We start from the raw sequence: 24662 nt of genomic DNA on the forward strand, positions 1-24662 counted from the left end.
TCAATAAAATACAAATAAGTGATTTAAAGAGCAGTTACGTATCCCATAGAGTAAAACAGCATCTTTGCAATCACTGCAGTTTTATATGTGTATGTAAAAATATATAGCATGTACTTTGACAGTGATTAAGAAATATAAAAGAAATAAAAAGGCACTTCCTTCTGCAGTGCTTTAAAATATAGGAATTGTTACTACAAACGTTTTCAAGAAAGGGTTTTGGTAGCCGTCTTTAGGGATGCTGGGCTTCATGAACAGAACCAATCCACAGCCCTGAATAAGGCCTCTAAATCTAGGTGGCAGAGAGGGTTTAAAATACACCTCTACATTTCTTTATCAACTTTTGGTAGAATATGAAAAGTTCTGCTATGGATCCTATTTGCATCAACTGTGTGGGATGCCTAATTTTCCCCACGAGTTATGCAAGTTCTCTGGACTGTAAAGGTAGAACTCACAAATTTAGCTGTGAAGTTGTATTTTGTTCATGAAGGCATAGGGCCTCAGTTTGCCAGTGGAGGGGCAAGCTGGTGTGAGGAAAGGTACAACATCCTACTGTTATGCCTAAAGAAATGATGGTGAGATACTGTAAATTGTAATGCTTTTACTACAGACACTTCCACAAGCCACAGAGAAGGACTTCATAATTTACTGCAAAATTATTCAGTGAGGCATAAATGCAGCACCTCTTGAAGAATAATGCTGTCACTGTTGTTTAAATCTCCAGTAACTCACTTGAGCTCACCATCATCGTAACTGAATCCTTATGCCCTGTACTGCCCACCAGAGCTGCAGGCAGCAACTTTAGGTTCAAAATTAGGAAAGAATTGGAATGCAAAGACTTCAACTAACCTTGGCAGTTCAGTCTCCCCTAATATATGTACCACCAGAAAGTAAGTTCAAATAACATCTGTGAAAGAAGAAGCAAACAACTGTTTCTGGCTTTTTACAGAAAAAAATGCAGATTGGCGCTATTTTTTGCCCATTTTGCCATGGTTTGCATGGGGGAAAATAGAGCGGGAGACTTTCTCACACATATCTTTATTACAGTGTAAAATGGTGATTTTGAAAGAGAAAAAAATTTCTTCGTGGTTACAAAATTATTTAGGAGCACCAAAATACACATGGTTTGAGCTTATTCAGGAAACATTTTGTAAGGCAAACTGTAGTACTTTGTTTCTAGAACTGTTTTTTTTAAAGCATTTAATAGGATAGTTTCCATGGCAACTTGAACTGAACAGATTGTTCACTGACTTCAGTACATTTCTATTAAATATCTTTTCTCTGTAGTTAGGCCTGCCTTTCCAGCTCTTCCATGTCTTTGGATGCTTATTCATTACGCCTTTTTGCAGATATCCTTAAACTAGATTGGACTCCACCTTTAACAAAAACAAGTGTTGAGAGAACAGAGTTCCACAACCATTCTGAGTTTCCTCTCATTTTCTTTTCTATCCCACTGTTTTAATCAGTTTCTCTGTAAAACCAGAATCTGTAATTCAAATTGATACCACTGACTATCAGCAAAAGAGTAATGGACACTGCAGAAATGTTCACTATTAAAAGCCCAAATAGCTTCTGGATACTTTTGGTCATTTTACTAAGACCTGTAATATTCAATGCTGCACAGCATATATGAATAAAACTGCTGTTACACCAAAAGTTCCTTAAGTTCTCAAGTAAAAAGAAAGCACATGATTAATATATGACATTCTAATCTGACTTCTTGAAGAATTTAATTAATGTTTATCTAATTTTGAAAGGTACCTTTAGAAGTCTGAATGAAAATTTCTCCTCCTAATGGAGGTGTGCCATTTGCTCTCTGTAGTATTGTAATGCTAACCCTAGAGTACTGTGTCTGAAGGATCAAATAAATCAGTTGGACTGAATCTTCAGAGTAGAGAAAAGGGAGTCAAAACACAGTGACAACTGATAGGAAACACAGTAAATGGAGAAAAATGGTCTTTGGTTTAATCCACAGAGCTTTGGTTAAATGAGGCTTTCAATTTGCTGTTGCCCATCAGTTTTATTAATATTTGTATTCTGCCTCGGCATTGAAAAGACTCTCAGGAACTTTTCATTATGTCTCTTGAATATTTAAGTTTCAAGCTATGCTAATCAGTCAGGCCAGAAATATTGTTATAGTCTTGGTAGCAATGGAGTCTATTTTGCATCAGTTCACTGAAAGCTTTTCTCCTGCTCCCCTAAAGCCTGGACTCCTCCTATGTGCTTCGGAGAGGAAACTACACCAAGCTGTAAAGTGAGTTGTTACTACATGGTGAAAACTTTTAATCAAGAGCTTGTTTCCTCTTGTTAGAATGAGAGTAAATCTTTATCAGGGCTTTTTTCCTCCACTTGATTTTGGTTTTGCTTGTGAATTTTTCAAGTAAGCTGTCACATTTCTAATTATAAAACATTCCAAACTTTGCAGCAAAGATTGGGTTATTCATTTTTTTAAATTCAGTTGATTGCTTGTCATTGCTGAACAGAAACCCTTTTTTTTTTTTTTTTTTACATCTACCTTTCCTAGGTCTTTGATACATTTGGGGGGGCAAAAAAAAAAAAAAGGCTGTCTCTTCTTTGCACGTACTATTGCATTTATCTAATTGCATCAGTAAATGCAGTTGTGACACTGCAAGGATGTGGAAATACCTCAATTATGAGCTGGAAACTCCCTTGAAGGCACAAAAATGTGTTTCCATGTTTTGTAGATGTGAGGGTGGTGAGGCACTGGAACAGGTTGTCCAGAGAAATTGTGGATGCCTCATCTCTGGAAGTGTTCAAGGCCAGGTTGAATCAGTCTCTGAGCAACCTGGTCTAGTGGAAGGTGTTTCTGGCCACGGCAGGGAAGTTGGAACTAGATGATCTTTAAGGTCCCTTCCAACACAAACCATTCTATGAAATCTATGACCTCCTGTTCCAAATATTAGAAAAGGCTAAATATACTTTTGAGGCTTTCAACTTGAAGTTGACCTGATTTTCACATTTCCCAAATTCTGAAGTTCTGTAAGCACTTGTACAGAAGTGTATTCATTCTACAGTCACCTGACAGTGTGTTTTAACTTTTTCTTTAATTACTCTAAATATTCCTCAGGCTAGCTAAGGTTGTCTTGAAAGGCATGTTTTCATGAGAAAATAATTGGATGCTCTTTTCTTCTGGAACTCTTTGATAGGATTCACTGATGCCAATTCTTCAATACTCCCTTTTGGCCTGAATGCACTTGAAATAAGCCAAATGGTGGGTTTCTAATTAAAAATCCAATTGTTAAAAATAAAAACTTTCTGATCTCCAGAAACAAGTGGCATTATATTGACAGTCTCTCTGGCAAAGTTGAGAAATTGAATGGCAAGTATAAATGAGCACAGTGACCATTAAAAACATTTATCTCACTTGAGACCATTCCAGCAGCAAAGAACAATCCTTATTAAACCAGACACTAGTCAGAACAGGTTCTACAAATCGAGAATACTCTTTAAAGCTGTGGCACTCAAAAATGACTGGCCCAAAATATATTCCTGAAGTCTTAATATGGGTGAAAATCACATTACTTTGCTTTTATGTTTTCCAATCAAGTCATGCGTAGTGTAATCATTATTCCAGAAAAGGCTGTAGAGATTGCTAAGACATGAAACCTGGTCTGGTTCTTCCAAAAGGCATTCTCAACGAGAGGCACTTTCTGCCTTATTTATTTATTTATTTATTTCTATTTTTTGGAATAATGTATTTTTAAGTAATTCTAAAAACCTCTATTATTTTTTCTGTAATACAGGATCTGACAGATCTGAGACAAAACCAGAAAAACAGCTATTAATGATTTGGAGAAAAGATTGTCTGTTTGTTTGGGTTTTTTTTTAAAAAAAGGGAATTTTCCTCCTGCCTTTCAGTGCTGTAGGGACTTAGTGATTAGAAGTGTTCTAGTTCTTGTAGTATTCATGCATAGCCAGTAGAAAACAATCAGCTTGCTTTTAATTTAGTTTCATGAATTTAATTGAACGATCATTTATAAAATGTACAATTCAAAGCTTAAGCTTTTTCTGAGTTGTTTATAATTCAATTTCCCATTCATACTCTTCCAGAAAAGCCAGATCTTAACTTGCACTAGTGTTGCTTTGCACTGTTTCAACAAGAGGCATCAGGTGTTTCTCGAAGCACTTGGCTGTATTTTGGGGCACTCCTACATGAGCGAATGACTACATCAGTAGCTGGAACCACACCACTCGTTCTCCTTGCTCCAGCCTACCAGTAAGAGACATTATTCTGGAAGAAGTAATGTACATCTGAAGAACTCACATACTTTTTTGGCTTAGTTTACACTGGAGATTTTCCCAGCTTATTCCAAGAATGAGAAAATGCAAAAGTATCTGTGTAAGTCCATTTCAGGTGCACCAAGACACCCATTGCCAGCTGTGGCTTTGTCTTCTGTGTGATCCCCCCAACTCCCCTTGTCAGTGACTACCAAGATGTTCCCCTAAAATTCAGCCATTTTTAGCAGCTCAGCTGTGTAAGGTTGCTTGGAAACCAGCCTTCTTATCCCCCACATGCTCATGACAGATTTCCTATGCAATAACATCACTGCATGACACATTTATATCCAGACACGCATTCTTTTTCCACTTGAGATTCTCTGAGTAAAGGTTGTTGATGCTTCACACAATTCGTAAACAGCATGTGGTAAATCACTGGAGTATTAAATCACTGCCACAGTCAAAATGAGCTCAAGTTTTGAATGTGAGCAGTTCCTCACTCCTGAATTTAGTTATTGATCTTTCCTTCCTGAGAGTAATTTCTCATTCTGTTTTTCAGACTAGGCAGCTAGGTGGTATTACGACTTCATGGTAATCTCCACTCCCTTTTTTGCTTCTGTATAAAATACTTGCTTTCATAATTTCAAATTGGTTGCAATTGCTTTCTCCTTTATATTTTCTTTATATTTGTACAAGGCATCTCATATAAACTCCGTATAAATTTATTTATTAGTGATATAAATATTTCTATTTTTTAAATGTTGCAAAATGTTGCAAAAAAAAGTATCAAGATATCAACTTGCAATTGAAGTGAGTCAGTGTCAGCCACTTCATATTTATATATCTGTCCTTGACTGATGGGATTTTAGCACTGTTTTAGCTTCATTTCTCCTTCTTTGTTTGATAACAGTATTGCACTCTTGCCAGAATGGCAATGTGTTGGTTTAGCAAAATAATGAGAAAATCTAAGTGCCACATCTGGCAGAAGGAATATTTGCCATTGACAAAGACAATAAGATCCCATCATAGTCTTGTTTAATCTCATGTGAGAACCACATGCATTCAAAACTGCAGTCAGCGCTTTTATGGACTGTGTAATGTATCATCAATGAATGATATAGTTTGAAATTATTACAATATCAGAGTAATTTTCATGTTTCTGTTAATTTTATTTTATAACTATAAAACTTGTGCTTATTATGTAAACATTATGAGCCAAAAGTATAATTTCTTTAGTGTACATAGTCTTCCAAAAGAACCTATTTTATATGTCATTAAAATGCAAAACTTAACATCAAAATCGCCAAACATAATATAAATATAGATTCTGCTTTATAGGCCTAAAACCTTCAATAACAAAGTACATAAAAGACAAACATAATAGGAAATTTAAGGGTTTCCTGGGCAGGGAATGTTTTAAGAAGGGTTTATGAAAGAATGGGATTTAAAAGGGGATGTGGAGACAGAGGCAAGCTGCCTCCTTGAAAAACAGCCAAATTGAAATAACTGAGCCAAAAAGAACAGTAAAGGGATCTATAAATTAAAAGAAATGAATAGGGCTAGAACCTGTAACATGTTGCATGTGAGGATAAAGCATTGAATACTGTGAAAGAAAACCAATGAATGATCCAATGATAAAGAAAATTCAGTTTTGTTGGCCCTCATTTTGTCACTAGCTTTAAAATGTCACAAGAAGAGATATCTTTTGCAAGTAATGAGAAAAGAGGTGAGAACATTTGCAACTGCATTTAGTTGAATGACAACAGAAACACAAATTAACATCCTTTGCCAAGCTGCTCACAAATCTAGAGAAATGTTTGTGGTATTCATGAAGAAAATACAAGCAGAGTCATGCAAAAGTGGAAGACAGGAAGCAAAACATACAAAAACACCACCCTTAAGTATGGTGGTGTGATAGGCAGATGGCTTTAAATTTTCTTTTTTTAAATTCTAAGTCATTCTTTTAATGCCTACCCACAGCACAATAACAAGCACACAACACTTATCCCTAGTGCAGCACCAAAGCCACAGGAACCTCCCATGTTTCAGTTTGTGCCCACTGCCTCTTGTCCAGTCACTGGGCACCACTAAAAATTCCTGGATCCATTTTCTCTGCATCCTCCCTTCAGAGTTCTGTACACTTTGGTGAGATGCCCCTGAGCCTTCTCTTTTCCAGGCTGAACACTCAGGTCTCTCAGCCTTACCTTGTAAGAGAGATGATCCAGTCCCTTAATTATCTTAGCGGTCCTTTGCTGGACTTTTTAAGTATCTCCATATGATGTATTAGTAAATCCAAAACTGAACACTATTCCAGATGTGACCCTACCATTGTGGATGTGAAAATTATAGGGGAAAGATATATACAACCTTTTTTTTCCTCTCTCTGGCATTCTTCCTATATACAATGAAAACTCTTAACAAAATTTGGGTTTTAAATGTGGATTGAATAGGATCAGTAGAATGGCTGGTACACACTGTAAGGATTTTTTCTTTTTTATTCTCAAAAATATTTTTTCATAGGAAGAATGTTTGATTTGTTTATAGTTATGTTTCACACTTTTGTAATTCCATACTGCTCTTTTGAAAAGTGTTTTACTTCTTAAATATATAGCAGACTTAAAGTGCGTTTTAGCAATTTTATTTGCTCCATTTGCCAACATTTTTAAATCTATGGAGGAAACTTAGCAATGCACAGTAATGGAAGAAACAGGCTCTTAATACTACAATAATATTCATTCTCTTTTCCTAACTAGAAAGCGACTTCTGTGTATCACGAATTTACTTATGTTGCACTTAAAAATCCCTTTCCTTATCTATCCTTAAGTTCCATGACCTTGTTCAGACAAGTTTTATAGTGCAGGGTGTACATAAACTAGAAAACTGTCTAGAGAAAAGCCATATATAAAGAAAATTACCTGGTCTTCAAATTCAAATTCTGTATAAACAGTATCTCCAGAATCCATAATCAGACTGCAATCAAGTTCATTTGGCCCTAAAATATGAAAGAAAATAATTCAGAAATGGATTGAAAATTTTCATTTTATGTGGTGGAACACTATAATATTTCCAGTTGTCTGTATCTGTGCAAAAACCATGATCCAAGGAACAATTCAGGTTTGCTAGAGTACCCAGGTGAACAGTATTTCATTAGCAAAGCCTTCAAAGCATCCATAAAAGCTTCCACAAATCTTCACAAGGAAGGGCTATGCTAAATGGTGAATTGTTTTAGCTAGATTGCATATTTATTGGGCAGGGTGTTCTGCGTGCCATGACTTGTAATTATAAAATTGCCACACTCAAGGGAGAATAGAGACCAGTTTAAGAAAGAGAAAGGAAATACTGATTTCTGATTAGCACATAAGGATCCTTAAGTGGTGTTGATAGGGGACCAAAGCGGCATGCTTCCAGCAGCAGTAGCTTCCATTTCTATCCCATTCTACCCCTTCCCAAGGAGACTGTGTGGCTGTGCCCCTTCTCCTTGTCATCTTCCTGTGGCAGGACCAGGAAGAATGCAGTCCCTTGCAAAGTTCAATTGTCGAGAAGCCTTGGCCTGGCTGAGCTTTACAGTTTAGCCTCAGCTGAACTGCTGAAGGTGCAGGACAACAGAAACTGTGCTTGATATTTCAAGAAGTCATGTGGGGGGGCGTCATTGCTAAACCACAATGGGAGGATAAACCACCAATAATGTTTCTATACAAACACAGGAAGGCTACAACATGGACATCCTATTCTGGCACTGTCACCCCATTTGGATTATGTCAATCCTGGGCAATAAAGAAGGAAATTGTCTCCTGGGTCCTCCAAATGGTGCAGCCCTAAACCAAATTCTGCACACATTCTAAACACATTAAAATGTCAATAGGCATGAGACTATAGAAGTCGTTTTCACAGCATTAGTAAAATGAGAATAACAAAAATACTGTAATGATACACAAAAACATAAAGATTATAACTAGCTGGCAGCCACAGATGAGTCCAACCACCCACTTCATGTGCGGAGCAACAGGTAACACCAGGGGAAGTATAAGCTGTGTTTTGTTTTGTGCCCTCATGTCCCCAGTCAAACAAGATCACTAATGAAGAAAGCAATCCCCTCCTTCCTGGGCTACAGGTGTCTCTACCAGGTATGATGTTCCTGCAAGCACTGGCACTGAGGGTACATAGTTTTAAGCCTATTGCTGACCTGGAGTTGTTGTCTCACCATTGGAGTTGTTGTCTCACCATTAGAGTTGTTTGTATGGGTGGCTTGCTCTAACAAGCACTATCAATAACAGATTTTGCAGTTCAATTTGTGCCAGATGCATTTATAGACTATCGGGGTTTTTTTGCTTTTAAAGTTTACATAGTAATAATCTATGTAGGTGGTGAAGTATATATCCCTGACAGAGAGAACAGAGGAGAGGAACTGGATGTCATGATGACCAAACTGTAACTGCTTGGAACAGATGATGATTCCAGGATGTCTTAGTTTGCCATCCTTATCACAATTACTGCCAAATTAATCTTCAATTTAACTTTCTGGACTACATAAGATATACCAGGGAAAGACCTGCATCTACCATCTGATGTTGCTTCTGTTTTGGTTCCCTCGCTCCCCTGCCCCCACCCCCAATGCTCATGTATAGTTCATCAAATTGCCATAAAAGAATTACAGAAAGGAATTATATTCCTGGTGCCACAGTGTCACCATGTACAAATGCAGCATGTTCTCTGGTATGTACACTTTATGGTCTTTTGAAAATACCTGTCTCTAGAAGCTATATGCAAGGAAATAGATTTCCATCTGTTGAGAGAATCTTAATTTTTGATTTATTTTACACAGCTGACATCTCACTCTTAACACCGTGTCATTGTTAATAATATAATTTAACTAAGCCTCAGTTGTCACTGGAACGGGCCTACCCTGACACATCAATCACTTCTAAAGGCACTTGTTGGCACTTTATTAAAGGCACTTGATTAACTGTCACTTAACTACCAAGAGCAGTACGTATTCTTAGCTAGAAACATTAGTATGAAATATGATGCTGCAAACTTATGTGTAAAGGTCAGGCTGAAAATGAATACTCATGCATAATGTATCTTAAGTGATAAAAGCCATAATGGTTATACAATTTTAATATGGTCAAGCATCTTAAAGCCTTTTTTACTTGAACTAGAACACTGGTGTCCTTGGAAAAACATCGCTTCTTCCTAGGGTATATTCAAGAAAAATTGAAAATCACTCTTTCATGGTTTAATGAAAACTAACAAAGCCTATAACCATCTATCACTGAACAGTGCTCAGACTTCTCTACCCTCCTCAAATTGCCTAAAGACAAACCCATCAGAAATGAATTGAAGCAAATGGCTACTCCCAGGACAAGATAAAGTAATTAAGGGACATATAAGAGTACTTGCGATATCCCTGGTGCAGCATGAGTAGTTTCCTATGCTCTAGCTTGGTTTCTTGTTGGAGGGAGCATATTTTGCTAAGGTTGGACTAAATCTTCCTAAAACAGGTCTTCCAGGGGAGAACAATGAGCTCATTAACTATTGCCTGTACGTGCGGCAGCAGAGGCACACCAGGGAGCCCCTTGGCAAGGTACTGGCAGTCGGGAATCCTGCTGTAGGCAGATGCCCAGACAAGGCTAAAGGCAAAAGGAGAGCCTTAGAAAGTGGATGATGCAAAACTCAGCTGAGGTTTTCTAAACCCAAGTTTAAATTAGCAACATTTTACGTAAAACCTGTGGCAATGTTTATCTGTCAAAGGTGAAATGCAAAATGTTGGCTTAAGGAGAAGAGGAGGACTGGTTCAAGTGTTTGGAAGCAAACATGCACTGCTACTTTCAATGAGACTGCAGGCTGCACATCTCATGTCTGACAACAGAACAGTTGATCATAAGTAAGTTTCATTGCCTTTTCTGAGCAAGTTGCATTATTTTTCTTTTGCTAAGTTAGTACCATGAGACCAAGCTATAAAAACAATTAATACTTGTCTACTATTAGGAGGAAAGGCTAACAGTCTGATTAATCTTAGTTCTTTCAAAGGGGTGTCCCATTCCACCAAATAATCTCTTGGCTCAAATAAGCTCTGGGTTAACTTGGAGCCTTCCTGTGCTTGTATGAACCTATAGGAAGTGATCCGGGTAACTTTATCAATTGCAAAAGGGGAAACTCAAGTTAAAAAATATCAATTAAGAAAGCCCATGAAAGTTCTACCACCATGGAGAAATAACTTGCAAGCACCTGATATGAAAAGGTACCCTTAGGGCTTAAAATATGCTTCCTGAACTGCATGAATAAAGTTAAGGCAAGGGGGACATGGTCATTTTCATGGGCCCTGTGTTTTCCTTAGAGAAAAAAAGAGAAGGTTTTATTAGGTACAGTACTGCACAATTAAAAAATAAAGCAGTTGAAAGTTTTTATTAAATTCCTGTTAACTGAATAATCAGGTCTCCAGGGAGGAACAGGCTGAAATAAGAAAAAGCACAGAGCTAGAATGCATTCCCCTTTTTTGCCATGTTTTGTATATTGACACTGAAGGCATCTTTCATAAAGATATGTCTTGTGAGGAATCCAACAGGATCCAATGGCACAGCACTGAGGGACGAGGTGAATTAAAGGTGGCTGCAGCTGTACAAGGATGTGCTGACAGGTGCTACCCCTGCCAGGTCTGACAGTCAGGGACAGTGATACCCCTGCACCAGAGGGATGCACAACTGTGCTCAGTCACCTCCTTCACCAAGAAGCTGTATTTTTACATTTTATGCTGTATTTTACATATTGTTTGTTGCTCCTAGGCTGAATTGTGTAAGATTGATCATGGAAAGCTGAGAGAGTGTGATTGTTACAGGCAGGTGTGTAATTCCTATGACAGAAATGCACCCTAAAGCCCAGGGGATCATGGCTGTAAATGTCTCTGGTCCTACAAAACATTTCAGTGTTTTAAGCCAGGGTTCATGACACTTTCTCTGAAAATGTGTTCATCCTTAAGTTGTCAGGAATGCAAATGTCAAGCATTGCTTTTTCATGGTTCATTAAATTCATTTATGCAATGAACATAAACTGTACTGATCTGTCTAAATTTATCTGCAGTTGTAGATCTGCAGTTGTACTTCACTTCCCATCACAAGGTAGCTATGACCCATCATGCAAATTAATTAAATCGGCTCCTTGGACAATCTGCATTTTGGCAAATCAGCTAATGAATTTCCAATCCTTGCTTAAAGGCATTACTTACTTTGAATCCTGCTAGCAATTCTATTCAATATGGTTCATTGGCTCAAATATGCTTATACTCATATTTTAACAATGATAGTATTCACACACTTCAACGCTGACTGTCATAAAAGTAATCTAAGCCTATCCTGTGAAACTTACTGCTTCTCTTACTAACATGTTTAAGCTCAATAAAATAAAAATGCCTTTTTATGTTACGGAACATGCTCTGAAGCGCCGTCTAATAACTCAATTAATACATGTTACCTATAAGCACTTGGGCAAGACAAATGCTTAGAAGATAAATTTCAAGTGGAATATTATAGAAATAATTTGTTGAAGCACTGATTAGCATTAGAATGATTACATTTTAATTTTCCTCTCAGTAAGATGCTTCCCATACAAATTTTATTGCAACCTTACACTGTTGAGTTTCATGACAGGTTGTTGCTCTTGGCAACGGTCTTAATATGTTGTAGAAGGCAACAATGAGAAAATTGTATTTTCATCTATAAACATTTCAGTTGTTTTCTTTCAGCACATATTGTTACAAAGTTGATTACAACTGGGTTTTACAGGTATAACATGAATTAGATTGATGTGGAGGCATGAAAATATTAGAAATCCTATGTTTATGTTAGCTACAAGGAACTAGAGTATATTGCAATATCACTAATAAGATTAGAAGACAAAAAGTGAGATCAAGACATGCTGGAATAGCAACCTCTAGAAATTAAACACCTGATCTCGTAGACATCCTACTTCAAATCTCCTTACTATTATCAGTGCTCAGATTAGGCACTAATTAGGTGATTGTGGCATGGCATCTGCTCATGGCTATCCAATTATTTTGGTGAGGGATTTATTAAATAGATCAGATTTTTGAGGAACTGACTGGAACTCATCCAGAATCACAACCAACTTGTGCAAATTGTTTAACTCATCAAGCTGTTTGTCAGAGCCTGAACCTTTACGACACTTCTTTCCTCTTCTTCCTGTCCAGCTCTTAAATCAATTAGGGAATCCAGATGCAATTATCAACACAATGTTGTACAGTGGAAATGCCATTTTAGGTTTGGGATCAACCTCTTGCCTCTATGAATAAGGCTAAATAGAAAAGAAATCTGTGCCACTTAACAGAAAAAGAGAGTCATTATTCTTGTGTGCATTTTATCTCAAGGGTGACCACTAGAAACCTGTGGGGTTTTTAGCTGATGAACTTTTCATAATTCTCAACCTCCTTCCCAACCCCGCTTGCATTCACTGCCCTCCCCCTCCCCACCTTGGTACTTCATCTTTGTCTCATTTAGAACATTATCAAAAATTTCTTTTTGCATACTGGTTCAGAAGACATTTATGACATCATCTACCTGTGTAACTCTCACAGTTTATTTGGAAACCATTACAAAAGGAAGAAGTTGTGAAGGTACCAAGGAACACTTTTCTGCTGCCCTCAAGCAAAATATTTCTGACAGATATTATGGATTTTCAGTGCTTTGATTTTTAGCTTCAATTCTTTTGCAGTCCTTTGTCTCTCAAAGGCTTTTCTTTGAAGACATTCGAGCCTCAGTAAGCACAAATAATAAATAGACAAATAAATAAAATCCCCAAACACATGACTTATATTCACACACCATTTCAGAATTAGTACCAATTATTAGGGAGGAAGTATGATCATTAATCTCACAGGACTGGTTTTCTGGTGAACACCAAGGTGGAACTGAAACAGCCGACAACTGTAATTGAAAACTTACATGATTTTTGTATTAATACTATAGCTTAGTGGACTTCCATAGTACTTTAAGATTAACTTGTAGATAAAAAAGTTGTTGGATGGGCTATATGAAGTTTCCAAATATAAAGAGATTTTTTTTGTCCTTGATTGTGCAAATGTTTGAGGTTGGTCAAGACTCTGCTATAGTACCTACATCCAATCTTGAAGAATATGAAAAAGGCATCCCACCAATGTCAAGCGCAGTATAGTAAATATGGTTGTTGAAATCTTACATCAGCTCACCTGCTGCAGCCTCTTTGTTTGCGAATAGTTTATTGTCAACTGCTGAACTTATGTCAGAGAACACTTCTTCTTCATCTCTGTCTGCATCAAACTAAAAGAAAAAGAAAAAAAAGAAAAAGAAAAAGAAAAAGGAAAAGTTGGCAATCAGATGGTGCTTACTACTTGGCTGAACATCAACATGTACTGTGACTTCTCACCCCAAGCCTTCCTGATAGGAACCTTTCTATTTTAATGTGTGCTGTCCATTGTTTTAGGTATGAATCATTTAAATTTTGACTTTAATTTTGTAAATCATTTTGCCTATTTTTAAAATTGACTTGTTCTCAGAGAATGAAGTTTCAAAGCAGAAGATAAAACTAGTAATGCACATTACTTCTTCAGTCATTGGATGGTTGAAAAAAATGTCAGCAGAGACACCAGAAATGGGATTACTTTACTGTCACTTCTTTTTGGTGATTAGCATAATTAACTTTTTTAATTTGCAAGTGAAAAACTTTCAGCAACTTCTGAATTGTCTGAAACAAATTTTTGTGACATGTACAATTTCTTCAAGTAGTTGAGCAAAACTCTTAGGAAAGAATAAGTAATTTTGAAAATCCCCCACTTATAGAAAAGAAAGCTTTCCTCTCAGTATCAGAAAGTGTAATGACTTAGTGATTAATTAAATCAGGAAAGAAAAGCTGATTTAAAATGGCAAATAATTAATTTCTTATGATTTTAACCTTCTTTTTCATATCTTTTGCCTGAATTCTGATACTGATTTTCCCAAGTTTTTTCCAGGCTCTGTCTGACAGGTTTCTTTTTACGGCCAGGTGACTGTGGCAGGGGGGAGGTCCTGCTACAGTGACATGCTTGACAGTGGGTTTGTGATTTTCCTTATTGTATTTATCAAGCTTCATTTATTTAGATCATCACTTTTTCAGATAGATGAGACTACTATAAATATCAATACATGGAGTTTTCTGACTGGCTCTTGAAATGGAGTTTGAGGGTCTGAGCCTGAGGGCCACTTAGAAGTTCATCCTGCAGCAGTCACCATCTGTGTGGGCAGACCTTTATCTAATCTCAAGAAATTTTTTTGCCATTTAGTGTTTGTCATAACTCAAAGCAGTTTAAAAAAATTTCTAAAGCAGAAATTTGTTTACGTATTAGAGGGATTGCGTTTTAACTTCCATCAAAACCAAGGCTTGTGGAAGAACAGGTCTTAAATAAAGCTGTTGGGCTACTGTTGGGCAATTTATTATCGATACACAAAGAGCAGCTTTGGAATGTCCTTGTTGATAGGAAAAGAGTCTTCCTAACATAGACATATATCATCTTTGTGTGTATGTGTACGCATAAAACCCAGTAAATTGTAACCAGGTTGTGTCTGATCATTATTGTGTAGGTCATACCACACTTGGTGAGATGACAGGCTTGCTTTCTTATTAGCAGCATTCCTCTGAATAATCCAGTTCACCGTGAAAAAAACCACATGATCAATCTCAAAATGTTCTGAAGGTTCCAGGAATTTGAAATACCAACTTTCCTATTCAAAGAACACTGGCTGTGCTTCAGCATTCTGAAAAGTCTGGCTTTGTAATGAAAGCTTATATTGTCACCCCAAAAAAACCAATTATTTGAAGCTTGCACGTAGACTCAGTTTTCCCATCACAAAATAAGAATTGTAATACCCTGAGCCACAGGAAGGCAAGGTAGCTTCCATGGAGAAATTATTTTTGAAAGAAACTAAGTAACCTTGTGAGTTCTGTACTTCACTGAATTGTTAAATATTTTAAAATTAAATCCTTTGATAATTATTGGAAGCTTGTATAAAAGATAAATGGTACTCAAACAACCCTGGCCACACAGAACAAACACCAGTAAACCTTGTATTTTTAGCAGAACCTGTCTAAATCCACAGGTTGCTGAAAACAAATCCCTACTTGCTTCAATACATAGCTCTTGGCAACTAAGTCATGTTGGGGTATCTTTATGGATGTCTCAGTTTAATTATAGTCAAGGCCTATGTTTTATAGAAGTGTAATTTTATTAAATATTAACTCTATTGTTGGCTGCATTGATACAGTCTTTACCAGTGATGCAGGAAGAAGCAAGATGTTTCTTCCCTGTGTGGCCAAAGGGGTTTGAGGTCTGACCTTACTCTATGGCATTTCCCTCCGTGAGGCACTAATGGTGTTTTTGTTCTATGCTGTCTCTGTTTTGTTGGGGCAGGACAAGATTAGGGAGGACCTCAGCAGACAAGAGCATCACATTTCTTTAAGAAGCCAATCAAAATCTCTGAAAGGTTTCACAAACCTTCTTAAAGCATGTTTTGGGGCTATGGGTGGTTTTATTACTTTTAAAAGTAAATGATGACTGGCGTAATGATGAATTTTCGTGAAAGTTTATCTCATTTTCACATGAGTGTTGTTGAATCACAGAATTTGTTGCTGGCACAGTGTTATATAAAAATGACGAAAAATATTTTCTTGATCTTCTGCACTGTAAATAATTGCCCTAGGGAATGCAGGTGGTTGTTGCTGCTCGCAGACAGAAAATTATTAGTGTTTCTAAATAAGCGCCCAATAAATCCCAGCCAACAGAAGGAGCTTCACAGAAAAATTGTCTGAGTTACTGAAAATTGCAAATCTCACTGGTCCATGATGATAAATGAAGGTTTGGTAATACCATGTACATGTTAAAGAAAAAGGTGCAGAGATTTTTCCTCACAACAGTCAGGGGACAAACATCAAGGAAACTGCAGTTAACTAGAATTGTGGGTGAGGGTGTCATTCAGCCTCGCGCTGTCCCCTACGACCTGATTCACCTCCAATGAAACTGCTGGTTTTTGCAGGTGGTTTATCTAAAACATTCCCAAAATAGGGGGAGATCACACCAGCCTTCCAGACTTGAGTACAGGAAAGCTAGAAGGAAATCTGAGTGCAGCAGATTTGCAGGGAATTCTTATTTGTGCAGCTTGAAATACAGTTAGAAATGAAGAAAGCATGTAAAAACCCCAAACAAATTTACAGTTAAATAACATTTACAACAGTAGATGAAAATGTCCTCTATTTTAGAACATGATGGATGTCAGTGAAAAGAAAATAAGCCATGTCCAAATTAAACATAACATAACACTGTGGTGTTTGGCACAGGGGTGAAAGCTCCTGGATGGTCAATGCAGTGCCAGTATCCATAGCTGATAAACTGGAGGGACTTCCAGACAGGGTATGAGAATGATCTGTTTCCTGTACCTTTCCATGGGAAAGAGAAATTTTAGAAGTTATTTAATCCAGAAGACCAAACTGTGAGTTGCGAGGATGAAGAAGCTCTTGCATGTGAGACAAATTCAGAATGGAAGCAAGCAGCAAAACTTATTCTGACATCACTGTCTTTACTGCTTAATTTATCACTATTTGCAGTGGTTTGAAAATTTTTTTATTGAAAATTTTTTATTTGAAAATTTTAGATTATTCCTAAAAAGAAAAATATTTTTAAAATTCAAATAAGAATTAATTCAGGGAAGTCTGCTCTACATAGCCAGAGCTGTCACTTCAGCTTTGTAATCCATTAACCAGATCCACGGAAGTGAAACACAACATAGTTTAGGAAGTAGACAAATTACCCATATATTATCACCTGCAGCGAGGAACAATTTCTTCTTAAATAAAAAAAAGAGGTTTATCCATGGAGAAGAGAACATGGTTTCTTATATCATGGTTTTCCCATGCTTTTAAAAGAGATACCTAGTTTAGAAGGCAGATTGCACCACTGTCCCTTAAGTGGTGGTATTTTTGGTTGAAAAGTCGACAATTCTAGTAAAATAAAGAGATTCATAAGATTGAGCAAGTTACAATAATTTTCAGGAGGCAGCAGCTACAAATGTAACAAGAACACACTGTTATTATGCATACTGATTTAGGCAGGGATTTGCTCCTGAAGGATGGAAAACAAGTAAGAACTAGTTCTGTTTTACCCTTGGTAATACTAAAAGGTGAAATGAGACTTGAGGTATAGGTACTGCTTTACCATTTTTGGACACCCCCACAAAAATCTCTTCATTATTGTTGTTCCATCCCTAGTTTGCTTCTCTTAATAATTACAACTGACTTGTGCAGTTACTTCTGGAAAAAGCAGAAAAATCAAAAGAAAAACCCCAGCAACATGGGAAAACAGCAAAGAAATATATGAGGAAAAATATATAAGGTAGGATAATAACCATTGGGATGGGGGGTGAGAAAAATTAGTTGAAGCCTTGTATGGGAAAACCAATAAGCAGAGGCACTGAAATGAAGCTGGAATGTGCAGACTGGGAGTTCAGGGAACATCTCCTTATTACAAAGTATTTTTAATGATACACTTAAACAAAACCAAAAAAACATTCAAAACACCACAAAATGGTAGGGTGAGGACATAGGGGAGAGATATTTCTCTTTAACTTGTTCTCTATTTCTAATATTTTCATTCTTTTACATCAAATACTTTGAAATCTCAGATTAATTTTTATATTATATTTTTACCACATACGGAAGAAAAACTACAACTGAAATTACGCTACAGGTCATCAGTGATTTTTCAAATATTATGCAGTTAGTAGAGGTCAAAAATTAGTATCAGAAATTTAGAAAAAAACTGAACTGGGGATATTAACACCATTATTAATATCCTAATATTCTGAGTTATCTAAAATAAACCTCTTACCACCTTATTTTTTTTACCACGAGTTCCAAAGAGGATTCATAAATAATTGCAGAGTCCTCCTACGTCTATCGTTAGTTTCTCAAGTTCCCCTTGTATCTAATGATCTCTTGCTGTGAGTGCTACTTGTAAACAAGCGTGAGGGTGAATGTTCTCCAGCCCTGAGTGGAGCTGACAGTTCTGCAGCAGCTGCTGGTAGCTTTTCTGTATCCCAAACTCATTTACTCAAAATAGGTGCAATTCAAAACCACTAATTATGTGATTTTTGAACACATTAGGTGCATACACAGGCTCTTGTATGGTAAGAAAAAAAAAAATTATTCCATCAAATTCAAATAACATCTTCGAGTAACATTAATGGTACTGAAATGACCCTCAAAAAAGACATGGTTATAACAGAAACTATCAGTTAATTTAACTGCCTTATACCACAAAATGTGAAAATATGAATGTGCACACTGATGCACCCAGACATTTTCCATTGTTTCTATTTTTCTGTTCACAGACCCTCTTCTATTAATTTGGCAGTGCATGAACAATGGAATTACTACAAAGGACAGGCTTGGGGATTTTTTCTTCTTAAAGCAATTTTGTCTTATTTCAAGCTAAACTGAAGAACTTAATGCCATGGCACACAAGCGTGGAGATGCTCTGCCAGTTTCCCTCCCTTCACAGTAAAACTGCTAAACCAGCTTTCATACTTGGAATATTGAACAGAGCAACAGCAAGGAAATGGTAACTCTCACCTGAAGAAACAATTAACAGTAGTAGAAGTAATAGCTTGTCTTTGTACATTTATGTGGAGTAACAGCTTTTGATAGGCAGACAGAGGGAGAACTTCTGTCTTTATGCTGTGATCCTTTCAGCAACACCCTGACTTACATCAGTTTTCAGCTGATAATAATGAGCGCCTCGGGCAGTGTGGTGGGAAGAGATGATGGGAAAGACACCATGCAATTATAGGCCCTTGTAGAGCAGAAAGCAGACAAACTGAAGGAGGGTTGGATTTGATTGGGGGTGAGGGGAGAAATCCATAATTTGGTGGCATGGTAACAGAAAATTAATGGACTTGAGAGGATAAAGCAATTGCTTGTTTAATAGGGAAGCTGATGGTGCCACAGAGTGGGTTTGGAACATACATATTTTTCATAACACTAAGATGCAAAGCCTTTCTGCCTGTGCAGATATTAAAGAGCACTGGTTGGTTAATTTTTTTTCCCAATAAGGATATTCATCTGGAAGGCTGGTAACTATTATATGGAAAGCAAATATATTGCTCTTTTATTAATAAAATCATTTTTGCATCATGTTCTCCATTCCTTAGAGGGACTCTGAGCTTCCAGTAGGCATTATCCTCCACCATTTTTGTATCTCTAACTTTTTAAACCTGAAGTCAGTTTAACACAGTCAGTAATAAACAATTCAAAATGTTTCAGCCATTTCTCTATACTACTATGACCCCTACCATAAATATTCTATTTATCTTGGAAATTTTCATCAGGAATCAGAACCAAATTAGGCAGCATATGCATTATTTTACATAGCATTTAAAAGGACATGATTTGCATGTGTTTGTTCTGGGTTATCTGACTTGTCAGATAATTTACTTATAGCAGGAACTTTTCAAGCTATAAATACAGCCAGCATCTCTGCATATAAACTCTGTGTGCCTATTCACTTTGCAAATCATTGAAAACTTGCACCCTGACATGTATTACATCTGTTCAGCAGCTTCTATAGCAAAGTCAACTATATTAATTATTTTTGAAGATTAATTGAAATGAAAGAAATGCTTTAGTATATGCACGTATAGAGATCTTTTCTACCTTGGAAGCACAAACACTTACTTTTCATTATTTAAAAAAATATCCATTCCACTGTTGGAGTAATCTTCATTATGTGTTTACTTTTTAAAGGAAATTGCTTTTAAAGAGTCAAATGGTATTACAGAGAAACAGAACAGTGGTGTTGAGCATCCAGACAGATCACTTCTGAAGAGCTTGAATGGAAAACTTAATTATGGTCTGAGTTAGGAGATGCTCCATGAATTATTTTTTACTCTTTTCCTGTAGAACCCAGGAAAACATTCAGCCGGAGGGAGAAATCATCTTACTCTCTACCTCCACTGGGTCTAGAATAAATTGTTTGATTTTTTACTTTAATGTGCCTAACCCCAAAGGAAGGGGAAAGACATTACTGATTACAGAGAGTCAGATATGACTTGAAGCTGTCCAAATCCTCACACAGCTTTAACAGCCCTCTGTGCTTTAGCTTGCAAAATCTTTTCGTATTTACCAGAGCTCAGTGATGCTGCAATAATGAAGCATTAATGTAAAATTCAGTATTTTGAAACGTAGGCAAAGGGCAGAGAGGTACAAACAAGTGGCATGAAGCTCAGTCAGTAACAGCTGCAATTGTCACTTTGCTTTCTACAGCTCAGTGACATTACAGAAAGATCTAGAATTACCCAGCTCTTCCCCAAATGCCTTTGGTTTTTCTTTCCACAATAATAATGCTTGTCTTCCAGTAGTTTTTCTTCCACCTTTATCTATGAGGACTTCTATGAGGCTTGGATGTGCCCTTGTTCTTCAGATTGAACTCTTTGGGAGCAAACCAGTTAAGGATCAGTTTCTATAGCACAATTCCCTTATTTCTTCCTGTACCCTCTGAGGTGAGTACTGGAATGTTCACATTCCCAGAGCACCTAGCTCAGTGAAACAGCTCTGACCACCAATATGTTCACATAAATTCTTTCCTCATTACCCTTTTTTTTTTTTAATACTGAGTGCAACAACACTTCTCAGGCAGAATGAGTCCTATAACTACATTACAATAACCAGTACTTTTGTGTGTAGAGAGACTTTTCTTGATTAAAGATTTAAAAAATATGTTTTCCCCTGCCTGCAGAGCTCCTGTGTCACTCTTCCTTTCATTTTAAACAAAATCAAATAATTTTCTAACATCAGCTCCCACAGCATGTACAAATCAAAGACAGGCACCCTGAATAAATATACAGAGACACTGGCTTCCCCAAAAGGCCCAACAAGCAACAACTGTAATTCAAATAAGAAAACAACAACAACAACAACAAAATTAGAAAAACTCAGAAATAAAAGACATTTCTTCCTATAAATACTATTTTCTTCTATTGACAGCTTGCAATTTATTTCAAAGAAAAACACGGATGCTGCTGCCAAATATAGCCAAATATTTCCCTTTCAAGATCAATAGCATTTCTCCTGTTGGCTTTTGTGGAAGAGATTCTGAATGCAAAATACTAAAATATTGTTGTCTGGTCTTTTACTGTTAGTGGATTTCATAACAATTATTATGAAAAATATAATTTTTGCCTATGTATCATCACAATTTTCTAAGGAAGAATGTTACCATCTGAAAGCTAACAAAAAGAGTCCTGAGTTAATTTCAGCTGCAAATTTAGCCAGTTATTCAAGCACGAGGACTAATGACTCAGCTGCAAGAACAAGCATAGGGTAAACCATAGGCTTAAACACCAGAGGATGTGGGTGTTCCATATGCAAAATCTGCATTTAATTCAAGAAATAATGTGACATTTTTAGTCATCTACGACCTTAGCAACACAAATAATTTAATCTCCAATAGTTGTAGATTTTCAAAATGGAATTTCACACCGTAAGAAAAGGAACATTTGAAAATTTTTGGCTTTTCTATTTTCCTCGGAAGACAAACATAAATTTTAATTCCCAGCTACACGGTTCCTGTGTATTTAAATAAATTCTGAACCCAGGATAAGCAGCATTTCCACTGGTGGTCTCTATGTGAACAAACATTGTAAATGGTTTTGGAATCCTTGATAATAAGCCCTCCCTTGGTCATTTTCAGCTGAAAAGTACTAAATTTTCATGAAATAAATTATTTCTCTCTAGAAGTAGGACTTGTATCAAAGAGGATAATATTCAGCAGATGTCAGTCTGGGTCCAGGATGGGCTCATAAAGCCAACTTCCAATTCTGCTGCTGCAGGAAGAACATGAGTTTGTTTCCTGCAGCAAGAAGTGAGCCACTTCTATTTTAATTTCTGTACCAGAAAGTTCTGTTTTGACATCTAAATTATTGGAGCATGTTGTTTCAGAGCAAAAAGGAGACTACTTGATTTATAAATGAAAGCTGGCAAGCTAAGGAGATACTGACAGAAACTATTGCTTTAGTCATCACGGAATATGACATTCTTGCATCTAGCATGTATTTTTTGGAAATAAATGTAGGACAAAATCCCACATGATTATGTAGGCTGAAAGCATTTTTTAAATATCATAAAAAATGTGGATGAAGTGGAACTGATTGACATAATTTATTTAACTTTTTAAAGCTTTTGACAATATTTCTTCCTATTAAATGAAATATAATTTTAGGGAAGCCCTAAATAATAGAATTAATTTATTTTTAAAAGCATGATAAATGTCCAATGGATGTCTTGGCACAGACAATGGCCAATATATTGATCAGAAAAATGGAAAGTACAAATCAGAAAACTCACCTTCACTATGGAAATGAAGTCTGAGAAGGGATAGGGATGTGGAAAAGAAAGGCATGTAATCTGACAATAATGTGTGTTGCAGGAGAAAAATGAAAAAAAAGACCCAGGAAAGATCAAAATGAAGCCTCTGGAATCTTTCCTTTATTAGAATTTCATAACTTTCCCTTGGGTTGTTTGTTTGAGCTAAGTGCTTTACAGAATACCCGAAACTCTAACACTTGGGGTCTAATACCATAGTACTAATACATTGTTAAAGTATAAATTATTTATTGCGAAAGCAAGCTAAGCAACCTATATGGAGTATTCATAAATTTTATCTATAAAAACTGCTATAACTGACCTTTCCTTCAATTGACGCAGAAAATTAGAGCTTTTGATATTCTAAACCAGAATCCACCACTTTACATTCACTTAACAGTAATTATTTTATAATTGGGGGTTTTCTCTGTATTAAAATAGTTTTGGCTACTGCTCTCCATCACTGCAGCTCCTTCACCATTGCTCTGTTTTTCTCTTGGATGAGATAGATCATGGTGTTCCTCATACTGTGGTTGTTTGGTTGTTTTCAATGTCACCTGGTAAAAGAGTAGTCAGAGAAATATCTGTGAAGTGTCCACCTTTCCATTTGCTGCCTAGTGCTAGAATGGGTAGTTCTCACTGTTTCAACCCTTGATTACTTTAGCAGAATAAGCTCAATCTTACAGCTGTATAGTGGTATTAATTTCTACTGGGATCCTGGCAAAACATGGGCAACGAATTACAAAATTAAGTGCATTCAAAGTGTTTGTTTTTGTAATATAAACCAGCTAAAAGTACACGGAAGGTCTGCCTCTCTCTGTCAACCTTCCCCAGTATTGTAGTAATGACTAGAAATAATAGCTATTTAGAAAATTTAGCAACCTTATGTTGTTTTGTATTTACCTTAAGATAACAAATGTGTGATTTATGTTTGCCTTTATTATTAAAATTTTACCACTGCTAAAAAAATTATTAAAACCATTCATGTGATCCAGCGTGAATGCATAGGCTCTGGACCCTGGCACTTACAGACCTTGGAAAACAGGAACTTAGTCTTCAGTTTTAATATATTCAGCAAATGTAAGAAGTGCTAAAAGCAATTTGTAGGGGTAGAACAAGTTCGTTATTAAGTTTTTTGATGTTTAGTTTTGATCATTTATGAAGGCTTAAAGATATCTTCTACTGCTCTTTTTTTCCTGTTTACAGTTCTAATGAAATAGAATACATTACAGAAATTGAAGATTTGTTTACTTTTGCAGTGAAACTACTTAAAGTGGAAGAAAAGACAGTGTGAATACATCCCAATTTTTTTTGAATGTGAAAGGGATTGGGGGGGGATTTTCTGATCCTACTCTCCTACCTGGTTTAAGCTGCAGTGAGATAGACAACTAAATGTTTTGAATGTTCCTTTCTCTTTCTATAATTTTTTTGCTTTAATTTCAAATAAAATTACTTGGATCATCTGACAGCAAAAATATGTTTCAACAAAAAAATGTTTAAATGGAGTCCCATGGAAAATATCTTAATTAATAATCATTAATACAATTCAAATTTTCTCCTTTTGCATATCATAAATCTTATTAGATCTTGCAATTCTTACAGAGTATTATATCAAAGATAAATAATTTTTTTCAGTCTAAGAGTCACCATCTTCTCCAATAAGCATCATAAATATTAAGCAGGAAGTACCAATACTCATTCAATCTAAAAGTGGACTTGTGATAATTTATAGAACCAAAACCAAGATTTGCAGAGTTTCCAAGACAATTCAGGTATGCTAGTTCTTAAAATTAGTTTTCAAAAACTTTAGTTCAAACAATGACTACATTTCATACAGCCATTATTGCTACAAAGGAAATAAAATTTCCTTTAGTTTGTACTACAGTGTTCTAGCTCCCAGAAACTTCTGGAAGTCAGTGTCCAAACTCCCAGAAAACTGTAGTCTCTTATTTGATTCTATTAGTTCTGAGAGTAGTCTCTACTAAAAAGGAAGAAAA

General features: G+C 36.3%; 1 protein-coding gene across 3 annotated transcripts in view; it reads right to left on the minus strand.

The window, feature by feature from the left end:
• AK5 (adenylate kinase 5) overlaps positions 1 to 24662 on the minus strand; it is a 100204-nt gene that overhangs the window by 30577 nt on the left and 44965 nt on the right. For all 3 annotated transcript variants that reach the window (XM_042030437.1, XM_042030436.1, XM_042030435.1), the window contains 2 exons: positions 13454 to 13544; positions 7152 to 7228 (listed from right to left, as the gene is read on the minus strand). In XM_042030437.1, the coding sequence (XP_041886371.1) occupies positions 7152 to 7228; positions 13454 to 13544 (168 nt within the window). The remainder of the gene's footprint in view (positions 1 to 7151; positions 7229 to 13453; positions 13545 to 24662) is intronic.

The sequence above is a fragment of the Corvus kubaryi genome, unplaced genomic scaffold, assembly GCF_017639235.1.
Source record: "Corvus kubaryi isolate FWS band 111438036 unplaced genomic scaffold, C.kubaryi_AGA036_p1.0 37334, whole genome shotgun sequence".
Taxonomy (NCBI): Eukaryota; Metazoa; Chordata; class Aves; order Passeriformes; family Corvidae; genus Corvus; species Corvus kubaryi.